This window comes from Sinocyclocheilus anshuiensis, unplaced genomic scaffold (assembly GCF_001515605.1).
Source record: "Sinocyclocheilus anshuiensis isolate Anshui unplaced genomic scaffold, SAMN03320099.WGS_v1.1 scaffold551, whole genome shotgun sequence".
NCBI lineage: Eukaryota > Metazoa > Chordata > Actinopteri > Cypriniformes > Cyprinidae > Sinocyclocheilus > Sinocyclocheilus anshuiensis.
The window spans coordinates 774,816-791,722 of record NW_015548222.1 but is presented as its reverse complement, the minus strand read 5'-3'; the positions used below and the strand labels follow the sequence as shown (position 1 = coordinate 791,722).

The following is a 16,907-nucleotide window of genomic DNA, read 5'->3' as shown; positions in this document are numbered from 1 at the left end:
CCCCCCTCTCTCTCCACTGTCCTATATAATAAGGCAAAAAAGCCAGTAATTAAAAAGTGCTTATACGTACATATACTTGTAAAATATGTATACAATTTACACCATGCAAAGTTATTCATTTGTAATAAATAGTTCTTTTATAATAAATATGTTAAAGAACTTAACAACAAAGTTTGTGTTTAGTAGAATTCATCAGAGGTTTATAGTCAGAAATGGTAATCTTTTCCTGGAATGACACAAACATACACCCACACACAGTAAGTTCAGCAACAACATCAGCAGTGTTACAGACTACAGTATGTAGTCTGATGACCACTGTACATTTAAAAAGTGCTCTTTGGATGCATATGACATATTCCTAATATGTGACCCTGGACCACAAAACCAGTCATAAGGGTAAATTTTTCGAAATTGAGATGTATACATCACATGAAAGCTGAATAAATAAGCTTTCCATTGATGTATGGTTTGTTAGGATAGGACAATATTTGGCCGAGATACAACTATTTGAAAACCTGGAATCTGAGGGTGCAAAAAAAAATCTAAATATTGAGAAAATCGTCTTTAAAGTTGTCCAATTGAAGTTCTTGGCAATGCATATTACTAATCAAAAATTAAGTTTTAATATGTTTACAGCAGGAAATTTACAAAATATCTTCATGGAACATGATCTTTTCTTCATTTCCTAATGATTTTTGGCATAAAAGAAAAATCAATCATTTTGACCCATACAATGTATTTTTGGCTATTGCTACAAATATACCCCAGCGACTTAAGACTGGTTTTGTGGTCCAGGGTCACATATGTGAACACACATGTGTGGGGAAATATAGAATATACTGACTAATTAATTTATGTATAATTTATTAATTAATTTATGTATATATTGTAGTATTCTTAAAGCTGAAATGGGTATCCGGTAGGTGGCAGAAACCAGGAAGAGAACCCCCGAGTAGATCTAGAAAAGAAATAAGAAAAGAAAACGGGTACACTTTACATTTAGCATTACTCTAGTTGTGACCAGTGTTGGGAAGGTTACTTTGGAAATGTAATAGGTTACAGATTACAAGTTACCCTATTTAAAATGTAATAAGTAGTGTACCTATTTAATTACTTTATTAAAGTAACTGATTACGTTTGATTACTTTTTGATTACTTTTCTAAATTCTAACACGTTTTCAACTGTTAATCATTTTCAAACATTTAAACCAGGCAGGGTTAACTTTACAGTAGCACTGATTACTGATTACTGACTTTCAAAATCCTTCATCACTTGAATTAAGATTATAATCATTTAATTTTAAAGCACAGCCACCACAAAATCAGACTTTAACACCTCTTTTTACTTTGAGATCGTTCTGAGGTTAAATACAGATTTAAAATCATAACACGAAATAGTTTAATAGCCATGATACTGTTTTTTAAATCAAATATTTGCACAGCTATGGAGGGAAGTTCTGGCATGTAACAATGCCTTGGAAAAAACAGTTAAGCTTAAAAAATAAAGCACATAAACCCTAATAGGAAATAAATCAGTTATCAAATAAGCATATGTCCTGTTCTGTGTCCTAAACTCCTGAAACATTGGTGTCTCAATGCAGTCAATGCAGTTTGGGAAAGAAATCAATTAAATCTGTATGAGTGTGTGAAAATATTCAGATGTAACCCCCTTTGTAATGTTTAACATTTTCATAACTGTAATTTAATTACCCATTTTTTTCTCAGTAACTGTTTACAGTTATATTTGTTTTGTCATTAAATTGCATAATGCTGTTACATGTAACTAATTACTCTCCAACACTGGTTGTGTCCGCGTCTGTGAATGATCTCTCAAATGATGCTGGCTAAATATAAAACCCAAAACATATCACACACGTGTATTAACCCCTTCCTTCAAGTATGTTACATATGTGCTTCAGCATAGCGAGAAACTTGACTCTTCTTCATGAAGGTAGACAGCTGTAATGAGCGTGTGAGATATCACCCTATCATTACAGGCCTGTATCATTAATTTGATGGAAGTATAAGCAGCTTCAAAACACATAAGGAAATGAATGACAGTAGCAGCAATATCTCAGAGTGCCGAGACTGTCAGGACGGATAGAAACACATTACAGAAGTTGGGGTTTAAATGTTCACACATTGCCAATGTGTCAGAGATAGCGAGGGCTGACAGAGAGGAGGTGAGAGGTGGAACCTTGACAAGGAGAGGATGTGGAAACACTCTGCCCTTTTATTCTAGAGAATAAATGTTTCTGATTTAATCTTGAATCTTGATGTTAATGCAGAGTAGTGATAAACAGATATACTTTACATAGAACTATTTTGAGATTATCACATATCCGCTTGGTCAATTAAGTGTTCCCTTTGTCACTCACGTACAAAAAAAACGTATTCTGTGGCTATACTATGGTTACCACACCTCAAGACACTGTTCAGATTATGCATTTCATTTGTCAGGTTTTTGTCCTTTAAACACTCTTGCGTCTGTGAATTTCCTGAGTCTGTGTGTTTCTCAACAGTGTTCAGCAGCAGCGTCTCTACTAATAGTTTAACTTCTTCAAGAACAGTGACTTTACCACATTGCTAATGAGAAATGTCATGTAGCTTTTCAGCTGCAAAACTATTTTATTGATAAAGTCGCAGGGCAGCGCTGATAATTTTCTGTCTGCGTGTTTACATGTGTGTCTGCTTTCCATTAAAAACAAAACAAAATTTCATGGGGGAAAACATGGAAATAGTTTGTCATTTTTAAGGCTGCAAAACGATTACGAATATAGCCTACTATATTTGTGTGTACTGTGTATATTTATTATGTATATAAATACATATATGTAAATATTTTTTTACAAATTGTATATATATTTATATTTAATTTATATTATATATAATATAAATATTGTATATATAAATCTAACATATTTTTCCTTAATATATACATGTATGTATATGTATTTATAATAAATATACACAGTACACACACACATACATAATACATACATAATAACACATACATATACAAACATAAACTTTTATTTTGAATGCGATTAATTGTGATTAAACATTTTGCAGCCCTAGTCATTTTTATCCTATTGTTGGCTTGGTCAATGTCTTTGTGGGTTTTGGATCTTTTGCTGTTTTTAGGCTACAAGGACCTTTGAAATAACTGAAATCATTTGGCGAATTGATGTGGAACTGTAAGGTGGTCAGAACCTGCCTGCAACTACGTTAAAGTCCCCATGAAATCAAAATTAACGTTTTTTGGGTGTTAGTATCAATATGTTAGTCTTAAGGTTATCTATAAGGCAGTGTGCTCCAAAACAGTGACAAAATTGGCATTTAGAAGATATAAGCATTCAAAGCTTGCAGTTCGTCACTTCCGCCAAAACGGCTCAACGATTTTTTTGACGTCACATCGTACTTCAGCATCTCATCAAACTTTCTGTCCAATCAAATGCTCTCTAGAATCCGAAGCGTCCGCCCCCTACACTATAAAATAGACGCTGAAGCCGCGGCTGAAATCGGTCACTTGTCCACAGAATTAGTATTTTCTGTACAGTGAATGGCACAATGTAGAGTGAATGGCACGTAGTGCACTATATAGGGGACAGGGAACGATTCAAACAGTGTAAATATGCTTTTCATTGAGGGAAAGAAAAGTCTGGTTTCGCGCTGTGTCAAGCTAACCACCGCACCGCACACACACTCTGCTCCGGTCCAGAGACAGGATAGCATGGAGCGGATCACATGCGCGAGTCGGCGCAGACCACAAAATGTATCGGAGCTATTTGAATTCTACACAGAATGCTATATTTTATAGCAATATGGATGAGATTGTGGCTGGCATACCCTGTCAAATGTGGCTTTATGTAGCTCAAAGGCTCTGAACGGCTCTAGCCCAAGCTGTGATATAAACGAACGCTATTGGCTATTTTAAAAAGGGGCGGAGCTGCTTGATATGTCCCGCCCTGTCTTCCTGTTTCAGTTAAAATGACGTCAACACAGAGTAACGCTGCGTGTTTCTAAGCATTTCAGGGGACCTTTAACCGTGCATTTCCTGAAAACTAATTGCATACCTTAGTGTCAGGCTTGTGTTGTGTTTTGTTCCCCATGTGCTCCCTGTGTCCCAGTGTTTATGCCCTTATTTGGTTAGTTTCCTGTTCCTGTCCTGATTATGTTGATTTAATTCCTGGTGTGGTTCATTATTAGTTCATCCTCCTCACCTGTCTGCCCCTCGTTATCTGCCCCATTTAAGTTTGTTAGTTTGCTGTTTCAGCAATTTTGTAATATACTATAAAATGTAAAGGCAGCTATATTTTAAGACTCATTTATAATAAAAAACGTAATGGTAAGATGACGTGTTGTTTAAAAATTGAATGCGTAATTTATTTAATGGTAACATTTTACAGTAAGGTCTCAGTTTTAACCTTAATGCATTAACTAACATGTGTAGTGGACGGCCCAGTTTATGGTGGGGCCCCTCTCTGACCACAATAGTGGACAAAGGTTTGCTACATTTTGATTGGATCTTGGTGGACTACCATAAGCAAACTGTCCAACACCATCAGATAAAGATGCTAGGACAACAGCCAGACACCTCTTAGAGGGCAAGAAGAAGAAGACCTTTGTTACAAAGCCCGGGAAAGACAGGACTTCCTATTGGTTAAAATGCAGTTTCTGCCCTTCACCTACCAACAGACTGATTCCTCAGGTTTTGGCCTCATGGCCTGTGACTGCCATAAAAATTCCTTAGGACCTCTGGATGCAGCAGCAGTGGGTGAAACAAAGAGAGATCACAGAGTTCCATCCAAATCCATTCATAACTATGTTTTCAAACCTCAAAACTGATGCAAACTACAACACGCTCATCTCACACTTATTCAGAGAAATAAGTATTCTCAGTGACAGCGACGTGTAGTGCAACATCTTACACAAACTCAGCTGTTAATGGACTAATGAATGCATGCATGACAGTTCAATCTTTTTACATTAGGTTTGGACTTAATGTGTTCGTAACATTGCCAAATGTATTCTGGTTGTGGTTTGGTAAGTGAAAATTGCACTGGTAAAACATTAATGACACTTTTCTAAATGTGTGTTTGGACTATGCAAATAAGTTCCACAGGGGAAAAGAAGGGTGGGCCACACCATGTCCCCCCGCTCCGATGGAAACAGCCAATCACAGCACGGAAATGGAGAAGCACCAGATTGCAAGAGAAAGCAATCAGAAAGAGATAAAGACACCTTCCCAAAAGACATACCTTGTTCTGAGTCTCTGGCCTATGAAGGTGAGACTGTAACAGACACAACTGTTCTGTGTCTGAGCCCCGCATGGGTGAGACAATAGCAGATCAACCTCCATTCTGAGTCTTGAGTCCTGTCAGGGAAAGGACCTTAACAGAGCAAGTTCTGAGTCTCCGGCCTGCGTGGTAGGAGACAGAAACAGATCATCCATGTTCTGAGTCTGAGTTCTGTTACAGGGAAGGCAGCAACAGACACAACCGTTCGGATCCTGTGGCCCACTACAGGGGAAACAGCATCCGATACATTCATTCTGAGTCCTGCGAATGAAGGGTCAGATCAACAAGTTCTGAGTCTTTCTTCCAGAGAGACTAACAGATACCCATTTGGGCCTGTGACCCACAACTTGTAATGCAGCAACAGATACGACCACGTTCTGAGCCTCCAGCCTGTGAGAAGAGAGATATTCTACGTTTAGAGTCTTCATCCAGCAAGACAACAACAGATGCAGCACGTCCTGAGTCTCCATCCTAGAGAGACAAAGTGGATTAACCAAGTTCTGAGTCTCTACTCTCTAGCCCAGAGAGGCAGAAGAACATTTGCAACAAGGTTTTGCTCGCAAGGTTAAGCGAGCAAACCTTCACTTCAAGGTACTTTTTCTTGCGTGTTCCTTGCAAGGACCTTCTGCAGCTACTCCAGGGCCACATCTGCGTGTTCCAGATTTTAGGACCCTTTGGTGCTCCAGGAGATCAGCATCCTACAGTGCTTTGTGTTCAAGATTGTTGAATTGGATTCCTGCTCCTTTCCCCACTGCATTGTTAGCAGCACAACCAGTGCAGTGTTTCCCATACATTGATTTATTTGTGGCGCCTGCCACAATATCAAAACTGACCTCCACAAATAGATTTTCCAAAAGGCTTTGACTTCGTTGAATAAACATGAGCACTGCACGTTTCAAAATCGAAACCCGGTGCGGGTGTTTTTATATCACTGTATTTCTGGAGGAGACCAACTGTCTTCAGAAAATTTTGGATGTCATTTTCATTTCATCTTGCTTGTAATGTCTGATAAAGCAGCATTTGTGAGTGGAGCGCTGCTTTGTGTACAGCATTACCAGGGAAACCTTGATCTCTACCACTCCAACAGCGCCTCCTGCTGGCAGAGAATGAGTTTGCATATATATGCCACCACAAATAGAGTCTAAGGCCCTGTCCACACGAACGTGGGTATTTTCAAAACCGCAGCTTTTTCTACGTGGTTTGGCAGTTCGTCCACACGCAAACGCAGCACCAGGTCACTGAAACCGAACATTTTTGAAAACGCCTGCCAGGGTGAAGATTTTCAAAAACTTTGGTTGCAGTGTTATCGTGTAGACAGCGAATCCGGAGTTTTTGGCTTGTGACATCAGAGCCTGCGCTGTTATCTCTGCCTACTGGAAACCTCTTCAGGCTTCTGATTGGCCAACATGGCTTTACGGTTGAGATTATATCGCCACCCGTTGGTTTGGCATGCTCTTGACAGTGCTTCTTAGCATGCTTTTGCATTTTCATGTGGACGGAGATTTTTTTTAAAAACGGAAGAAGTAACTATCACTTATCCAAACCTCTTCCAGAGACCTTAGCATTGTTGTGTATTATCAGTATATGATTTTTCCTAATTTACATTAGATGTTATATAGCTGATTGTAGTTGATAACAAATAATCTTTCACATATTTGTTTGATGCATAATAAGGTTCTTCACCTTATTTGTTTCAGAGTAGCAACAGTTTATCTTTCCAGATAACAAGCTCTGACAGCAACACCCAACTCACTTCCATTTTATGCATCTTATGCACTTTATTCCTTTTTTATTCATGTATTCATTTAGTAGTTGTTGATTACTCTTGTCTATCTTTTGTTAATAAAATCTATTTTATTACACTTGTGTCTTTCTTGTGTTGATGATACAGAAAGAGGTTCTACAAGTTAGAGATCCCACCATTCTTTCTTATGTGATGTATTCATAACCACACCTTAAGTGACACGTGATCCAAAAAATCATAACGTCATTGGTGACATACCAATCACTACACTATTTCGCCTCCCTAGGTTAGCGAAAGCAAATTCACTACACATGAACTAACAATGAGTAAATATATTCAAATTTACAAAATGTTTATATTCACGTTTGTTCATAGTGCATTAATTAATGTTAACAGATACAACTGTTAATCTTAATGTATTATTAAATGTTAAGATTACCATAACTAAGATTAATAAATGCTTTAGAAGCACTGTTAATTGTTAGTTAATGTTAACTAATTGTAACAAATGAAACCTTATTGTAAAGTGTTACAGATTTAATTTATATTGTCATTTTACTAAAACCAAAACAAATTATTGAAAAATTATAAATTTTACTCAAATTTTCCATGGACTTCCTTGAGGCCACGCACTAGATATTTCACATCAGCTATTAATATTAAATGAATTAATATTAAATGAATATTGACCTCACTAATATTGAATGATTTTGATCTTGAATTGTGAGAAATACATTTTTCTGATGCTCTGATAAAACTACATGATGGCATGGTACAGTGAGATGAAAGGTGGGTAGTTTGCCTGTAGTTCTGCTTTCTGCTTTCTGTAGTTTTCTTGTCAAATTATACCTGGATCATTTGCCACACTGAATTGCAGTACAGTATGAGCCAACACCCAACTCACTTCCATTTTATGCATCTTATGCACTTTATTCCTTTTTTATTCATGTATTCATTTAGTAGTTGTTGATTACTCTTGTCTATCTTTTGTTAATAAAATCTATTTTATTACACTTGTGTCTTTCTTGTGTTGATGATACAGAAAGAGGTTCTACAAGTTAGAGATCCCACCATTCTTTCTTATGTGATGTATTCATAACCACACCTTAAGTGACACGTGATCCAAAAAATCATAACGTCATTGGTGACATACCAATCACTACACTATTTCGCCTCCCTAGGTTAGCGAAAGCAAATTCACTACACATGAACTAACAATGAGTAAATATATTCAAATTTACAAAATGTTTATATTCACGTTTGTTCATAGTGCATTAATTAATGTTAACAGATACAACTGTTAATCTTAATGTATTATTAAATGTTAAGATTACCATAACTAAGATTAATAAATGCTTTAGAAGCACTGTTAATTGTTAGTTAATGTTAACTAATTGTAACAAATGAAACCTTATTGTAAAGTGTTACAGATTTAATTTATATTGTCATTTTACTAAAACCAAAACAAATTATTGAAAAATTATAAATTTTACTCAAATTTTCCATGGACTTCCTTGAGGCCACGCACTAGATATTTCACATCAGCTATTAATATTAAATGAATTAATATTAAATGAATATTGACCTCACTAATATTGAATGATTTTGATCTTGAATTGTGAGAAATACATTTTTCTGATACTCTGATAAAACTACATGATGGCATGGTACAGTGAGATGAAAGGTGGGTAGTTTGCCTGTAGTTCTGCTTTCTGCTTTCTGTAGTTTTCTTGTCAAATTATACCTGGATCATTTGCCACACTGAATTGCAGTAGGTGTTACAGTATGAGCGGGGAAGTGATGTGTGAGTGAATGTGTGAGCATGTGTGGGCATGCATGTGTGTGTTATGAGCCATTATGTGCCTGTACATGAGATTAAGAATAGATGAACATTTCAAATTTGCATCAGTTGTCAGAGGGAGTAAATAAATTACTATTTTGCAGAAATATTAATGAATGATAACCTGAAACCAGTGGATGAGCACTAGTGTGTTGCAACCCAGAAATGTGTTGTAGGCCTGTTCTGATGCAGACAGCAGTGAAAAAAGCAATAGCAATGCTACCGACAAATAATAAAATGATAAAGGATGGCCAAAACAAATAGTTTCATCAACTGGAGGAAGGAAAAAACGCTTTACATGTTGACGTCAAAGAGCATGCGACTATGTCAAACTCCAAAATTCACAAAAGTCACAAAGAATATAGTCAAAAATAGCCAGTTTACCTTATAGACTTTGGCTTATCCTGCTGTTTTTGTGTTTTATCAGCACTTGTCAATGTTATATCTTGGTCCAGAAACAAGATCCACTGACCAAAACCATCATGGGTTGTGAGCAATTGACTGCAAGGGCAATAAAATAATCAAATAGCGAGAAAAGATAAAAATCTATTCAACTAATCAATATTTTATGTATTTATTTATTTTATAAATGCAAGTTTATTCAAAGCTCTTAAAGTACAGAAAACGTTTGCTATGTTCCCTTTTGTTTCTATAACTACCTAAATGGACTTTAAAATGCACTTTGAAACAGTGATAAAGGTCAGTCTGGGTGAACACAAAGACACACATGTTTTGGTCAGGTCCTCTTTACATTTACACCAGCCTTGAATAGTCTGGCCCAAGTCTAGACTGGAAAACAGTGTGGTTTTTATAAAGAGGTCTGCAGAAATACTGATATGACCTTAGACACCTAGGCTCTTCAACAGGTTTCTTGCAGGGGCCAGAAAACTTGCATAGGAACAAACATTTTCAGATGAATTATTCAATTTTAACTCTTTCATTGTAACTTGTTAAGGAATAGTTCACACAAAAATGAAAATTTGCTGAAAATGTACTCACTCTTAGGCAATCCAAGATGTAGATGAGTTTGTTTCTTCATGGAAATGTATCATTACAACACTTGCTCAACAATGGATCTGTTGCAGTGAATGGGTGCCGTTAGATGATAAAACAAACAGCTGATAAAAACATCACCGTAATTCACAAGTAATCCGCACAACTCCACTCCATCAATTAACATATTGTGAAGTGAAAAGCTCCATGTTAACAAACAAATCCATCAAGATGATTTTAACTTCAAACCATTGCTGCAGTCCATAATCCATAATAACACTTCCTCCACAAAATGATGGATTTGTTTGCTACAAACACACATCATATCACTTAACAAGAAATTAATTGAACAAATGAGACACGTTTTACTCTTTAATCAGGGACAATAAAAGCAAACTCTTCTGTTCATTCTTCTTTGATGGTTAATTTCTCATCATCAGTTTCTCTTTTTTTCAATGACACATTGTCCTTGTCCACAGGAGTTGGCAAATTGCTGTCTCATCTCATTTTTGTCTGAGTATTTGCCTACAGCTTGATCATTTGCATAAACACATTTGATTGAGATGCAATCAGATATGTAGGCCTAAATATATTTGAGAAAACTAGTGTATCTGAACTGTTGCCAGACAAGTCTTGAACACGCTCACTCCAGTCTGGATCTGGACCACGGATTGCTAATTGATGACCTCAGCGTGCTGTTGAACTCACCGTTGAGTTCTCTGATGTATCGAGCAGCACAGCAATTTCATCAAAATCAATTGGAGAGCCGTAAAAATGATCGACTTTCTGCTAGGTGTTTCTGCACCTTACAAGCGAAACTGTAGAGCTATAAGCGAGTTTTGTTTTCTTGAAAATAATAGCTGTCTCATTTCTGTTGGCTGCATATGTCATTGAGGATGTCTCATTTCAAAAAACTAACCATTATAAAACTGACTGTTATTCCTTGTGAGGTGTAAATTATTATAATTTCTTTCTTACTTTGGAATATAATTGTTACTTTTCTCAAATGAGGCAGCTTTGATGACGTATGCAGCCAACAAATGCGACCTCCGGAGAGCGCAGCTTTTAAAATGAGAATGGGAAGTGAAACACATACACTCACAGAAGTGGGGTCATGTATTCCTACCTAGATCTTAAATTTAATTATGAATCCAAAATTCAACCTCAGAAGACACTACAGCATTTGCTGATGCATTTAAGGGCAGATTTACTAACAGCCAGCACAAACATTAAAATAGTACTGTCAGGAATTACTAAAGACACGCAGTGAAGAATTAGCACTGAAAAGGCATGGACACAGTTATTTTTGCACCTGACATTATTGAATATGCATTTGCAGAAGTTTCCCTTTCAGACGCAAAATTTATGGGAGGAGAGTATTAAAATCACGCAATGCAATTTACTAACATTTGCGCTCGTCAAATTACTGGAATTTGCACTATTATTTAACGCCCAAAAAAGCATGTCTTAAACTATTTTGCACTTGAAATGTTGCTAGGAGGAGGTACCACAGCGGACAAAGAGTGTGTGGTTGAAGGAAGATAATTTTTTCCACACGTACAGTATTAATTTATTTGGAATGCCAGAAGAACACATTATCCGAATCCGAACATATCCTTATATTAATTTGCGCTGTGCTTGGTAGATTGTGGTCATTATGGAAATGAGATGTTGCGCCTGTGTTCTTAAATGTGCGCATTGTCAGTAAATTATCCATAAAAATTTCCACGCCCAATGACACTATTTTGGAATTGCGCTATCGCAATATTATAATTTGCCCTGTTTAGTAAAACTGGCCCATAGTCACTTACAGTGAATTCAAGTTACATTTTATCAGTTTATTAGTATATGGAAGTTGAACCCATAACCTTAGCATTGTAATCACTAGTGCCATGCTCACTTAGAAAAGCTATGCATTAAAATCTTAAATTAGGTCTATGACAAAATTTTTGCATTGGCATAGTTGACACAAAACAAAACAAAATTATTTAACTTTTACACTATATTTTACATTCAAAAACCATACAACACACTTATGTACAGACAAAAAATGTATAAGATTTACTTTCCCACTTAGTCTTGATTTGTGTCAATAAGAGTAAAACTGTAAACTGCAGCAGTTTGTACCTGGAGCTGCTTGAATGTGAGCCAGATCGGGACTGTTTTCAGCAGTTTGTCAATGAGCGTCATGGTAAAGAGTTGGACATAACCCTGTGCATGTAGAGCTAAATGAGTGTGTCAGTTCAGTGAGGGACATCAAGCCGACTGCTGGAAACGATGCTCATTAGCGCCGCTCCTCAGAGCTCCAGGGCAAAGTAGTGATCTGCGTTTTCTTACCATGAATAACTTGAAGGGAATTTGAGTTGCCATCCTGATTTCTCCCTAAATATCTCCTTCTGAGAACTCTGTGGGTAAATAATTCATACTTTATGCTGATGGAAATTCAGTACCCCTTATCTACACTCTAAAAAATGCTGGGTTGAAAACAATCCAATCGCTGGGTTTGTCCATATTTTACCCAGCACTGGGTTGTATTTAACCCAGCATTTTTTAGAGTGTAGGTGCTAAACTGAAGTAATTTAAAAAAGACGGTGCAGCGAATCTGATCAGCGCAAGAAGGTAATTTCTATCAGTGCCATAGGGATCAGTTTGACGCAGCTCCAATCAGTGAGCAAGTCCCAACAGTGCGTTGCTAGGGACCAAACAGACGCTTTTATCTGATCATCCCTCATTATGGTGTGTGTATGTGTATGTGTTTGTAAGGCCAAATGATAGATGCCGTCATTGTGTCTGGTTTCTATTTACAAAGCTATGGAATTTGCTATGATGAATGTTCGCTCTTGTGTAAATAGTACCGGACGGCTGTAGATATACTGGTTTAATGAGCTGAATAAACACGCTGGATTAGGCAACTATTTGTCACCCACACAAATCTCACTAGAGGCACGTTTGAAACGTGTGCTGTTTTGAAACATCGTAAATACTGCTGTGAGGCTTCTGTGAAGATGTTTTGACATGCAGTACTTGAAATGTTTAAGTATGCAGTAAGACGTGTGATTTTGAGGCAGTGGGTTTGTTGTCTCGGTTTATGCATGATTCACATGAACTGCAAAGCAGTAATCAATCGAATTATGTCCCTTTGCTGCTGAAAAGGGATTCTGGAGTTTTTATTATCTATTGAAGTCAAACTGGACACAGTTTTTTAACAAGACATGCAACGCTGTTAAACCATCTTTCCCAAATGAATGTCCCATGGGTACAGTTTTTGTGAAGGTCACTGGGGCTTGTCCCAAGTAACTCTTAAGTGGTCCTCATTAATAATTTGCACAACTAATGGATGGGTCAATGATGTGATGCTCATGTTTTGGACTGGATCTATTAATTTATTTAAAAAGACATTAATAATGCAATTCATACATAAAATGGCTTGAATATACCTCTTCTATGATGAGCATGTTTTTGAAGTCTCAATTAAAATTCATTTAGATATTTTTGGGAGGCATAATGTCAAAAATGTTAGGATGATACAACACTGTCCTGCCATAATAATGAAGATGTTGGAACTGCTTCACTGCTTATTATTTGAAAAACTTGCCAGGAAATATCAGATCATTTGACCTTTTTGTGTTGTGACAAGGCAAGGTTAGCTTAGGTTGTGAAATGTCACCTGATAATACTCTCCAAAAATGTAATATTTATGAATTTATAATTCATTATATTTGTAAAATAAAATCAATTGTAAAAAAAAAAAAAAAAAAAACTTACCTTAATAAATATTTTAAATACATTTTCAAATAGCAATTAAAGAAAGTCCATTGTAATTTTTCAGTAGTGTAGATGTATAAAACACAACTCACACAGAAGTCGCTTTCAAGCCAAGCAGCTTTCTGTTGGCCAACTCAGCGAATTGACAAACTTAAACACAATCAAAATCTGCAAGGGGGACTTTTTTGGACTCCCAATGGTGTGGATTTCCCTTAAAAAATACTTTATTTTGTAAATGTGACCGCACCTGAAAGTCGTAATGATATGGAAGTAGCAACAGATCTTTTCTTCCGTACTGTGATATACAACCGGGTGTAACGGATTATTGAAAAAGAAAAAGGGGCAGGGTTTAAAAAAATTAAATTATTGGAGTCCTGCATGCGTCACCATTAAAAATTACGAGGTCAAAAAAAAAAAAAAGAAAGAAAGAAACTAAAAGGACACATATGCACAAGATCAATAACAAGCATTTAGAAAATTTTCATTTCATCCTGACTTAAAGATATGGAATCTTTAATTTAAATTTTTTTTTTTTTTAAGTAATTTAAAACTTTTTTCTTATAATTCAAACTTTTTTCTCATAAAAAGACAAAAAGACAGAAATGCAAGACATGAAGTAAGAACTATGAGATATAAACATGCAATTTTGAGAAGAAAAGGAACTGCGAGATGAAAAGTCGCAATTCCATTTTTTTTTTTTTTTATTCTGTGGTGGAAACAAGCTTCCATATCTTTATGGAAAATTTTCTAAATTGCAATATGTAAATTCAGAATTAAGAGAAAAAAAATGTTAGTACTGTAAGAAAAAGTGAATTCTGAGTTTATATCTTGGAAATCTGCCTTTTTTTCTCAGAATTGCAAGTTTATATCTCGCCATTTTGACCTTTTTTTTACAAAATTGCAAGAAAAAAGGTCAAAATATTGACATTAAAAGTCGCAATTAACTTTTTGATGGCGGCAGCAACAATACTACAGCGAGAATAAAAGTTACACATTCTTTCTTTGTGTGAACATTTGGGCGGTGTTATGCAAATCTTCCCACACAGTGACATAGACACGTGGGGGTGTGTTAGAACGAGGCATTTTAGGAGGACGTGGAATATCTCTTCGGGCTTGAGACTTTAGTCTTTGCAACTTTAGGGATCTTATCTATGCACGAACAGCTTTGAACACTCCAAAGAGAAAGGAAAATTTGAAATTGCGTCATTTGACCCCTTTAATCCCGTGGTGGAAACAAGTATTCATACACTCACATTTATTCAGATTGTAAGTTATTGTTGTATCTTATCTTATTTATCATTGTGCCGGGTGTTTATGTACAGTGGTTTCGGGATTATTTCGGGAGAGATTAGCTTCTGCTAATGTAAGCATGTGTTGTGTCTTGCAGGGAGAGCTGCTGAGCCCGTGTCGCTGTAGTGGTTCTGTTCGCTGCACTCATGAGCCCTGTCTTATTAAGTGGATTAGTGAGAGAGGATCCTGGAGCTGTGAACTCTGCTACTACAAATACCAGGTCATCGCCATCAGCACCAAGAACCCGCTACAGGTAACTCACTGCCTGCCTGGGCTTATGTGGACAAAAGTATACGTGTTAAAAGTAAAAGCACTGATCTATGAGTTCCTTATTATTTATTATTTTATTTCATATACCTGATTCTCCTACTAGAGGGGTCTAATGCACCAGTTACACAGATAGGATAGAGTTTAAATAGGTTAGAGCTTGGTCTGACATTATTAGAACACCTGAGAAGAGATGATGCCAACCCCTCAGAGGACCTCAGATGATGCCAACCCTGAAACAACATACAGAACTACCAAATTTGGCTATAAGTTTGATTGCATCATATAATAATTGCTGTTAATAGTGTTCATCATGTTTGATTATGTCTTTAATTGATTTTTCCGTACATTTCTGCCATATGTACATTGACACTATGACAGTCAACACTGATAAGCTACCACTAAATATTGTAGAAACTTAATTTGCTGTAAAGTTACTTTGCAACGATTTGTATCGTGAAAAGCGCTATACAAATAAACTTGAATTGAATTGAATATTAAGAATTTTTATTAGTCTGAACACTTGAGCTCTGAGGATCATATTACTCCTGGTTGGCTCATTTTGAGTCAGACAAGACCAATTCAGTGATTTGAGACTTGATCATTTGAGACTTAATCATTGAATCAGTGAGTTGTGAACTGCTGCAGTCGAATTCACAAATGAATCATTAAATGTGATTTATGAATCAGTTCATTGAGAATTGGCTCTAAAGAATGATTTGTTCCCCAATCAGACATTGTTATCAGGTCTCAGAGCAGGTCTCAAATTCTTTACTTCAAAAAAAACTATATTTTTTTTCTGAAATGTAGTGGAGGTACCCATACGCAAGTGTGAAATACTGTATGTGCATACGTTAAATTTCCATATATGAAATATATTGTCATATGAAGTAAATTTTTTTTTAACCCTATTAGAAATTGGAACAGTTTACATGTTTCATTCAGCCCGATCTCACGGCAATTCATACATATTTTACAAGGTGGCTAATTCATACAAATTCATATGATTTGTGCTAAATCGTATTTGTATGAATTTGTACGAATGACCTACACCTAACCCACTGTGGTCTAGACAAATCATACAAAATCGTACGAGTGAGGTCATACGAATTAGCCACCTCGTAAAATACGTATGAATTGGTCGTGAGATAGCGTTGGTTTCATTTCAGTCTGCCGTTGGTATTCTTTGAAGTACACTGCATGGCCAAAAGTGTGTGGACACCTGAATATGACACCCACATGTGTTTGTTGAGCAAAACCATGCAATTAATTTCAAAAGCAGGGGCATTAATAAGCCATCAGTCCTCTCTTCCACTCTTCTGGCAAGGCTAGGCGGTGGAACATGGCTGCAGGGAACATTGCTCTCGTTCAGACACCAGAGCATCAGTGAGGTCAGACACTGATTTTATATGATGGGGCCTGGCTCACTGTCATCCCAAAGGTGTTCAGTGAATTTCAGGTTGGCGTTTTGTGAAATCCAGCCAAGTTCTTCTATACTAGAGTCAGTAAATTATTTCCTCATGGATCCTGCTTTGTGCAGAGAGCACTGTTATGTTGGGAAAGAAAATAGTATCTCCCATTTTTTGGATTTTACATGACTGTATGCTTGACTGAATCAGAAAACGATGTTCACAAACTTTGGCCATGTAGTGCATCTTGGGCATGACTGTATGCTTGACTGAATCAGAAAACGATGTTCACAAACTTT

The 16,907-nt window shown here is 36.5% G+C and overlaps 1 protein-coding gene across 1 annotated transcript in view; it reads left to right on the top strand.

The window, feature by feature from the left end:
* marchf4a (membrane-associated ring finger (C3HC4) 4a) overlaps positions 1-16,907 on the top strand; it is a 43,966-nt gene that overhangs the window by 12,974 nt on the left and 14,085 nt on the right. The window contains exon 2 of the mRNA XM_016441299.1: positions 15,030-15,185. Coding sequence (XP_016296785.1) covers positions 15,030-15,185 — 156 coding nt within the window. The remainder of the gene's footprint in view (positions 1-15,029; positions 15,186-16,907) is intronic.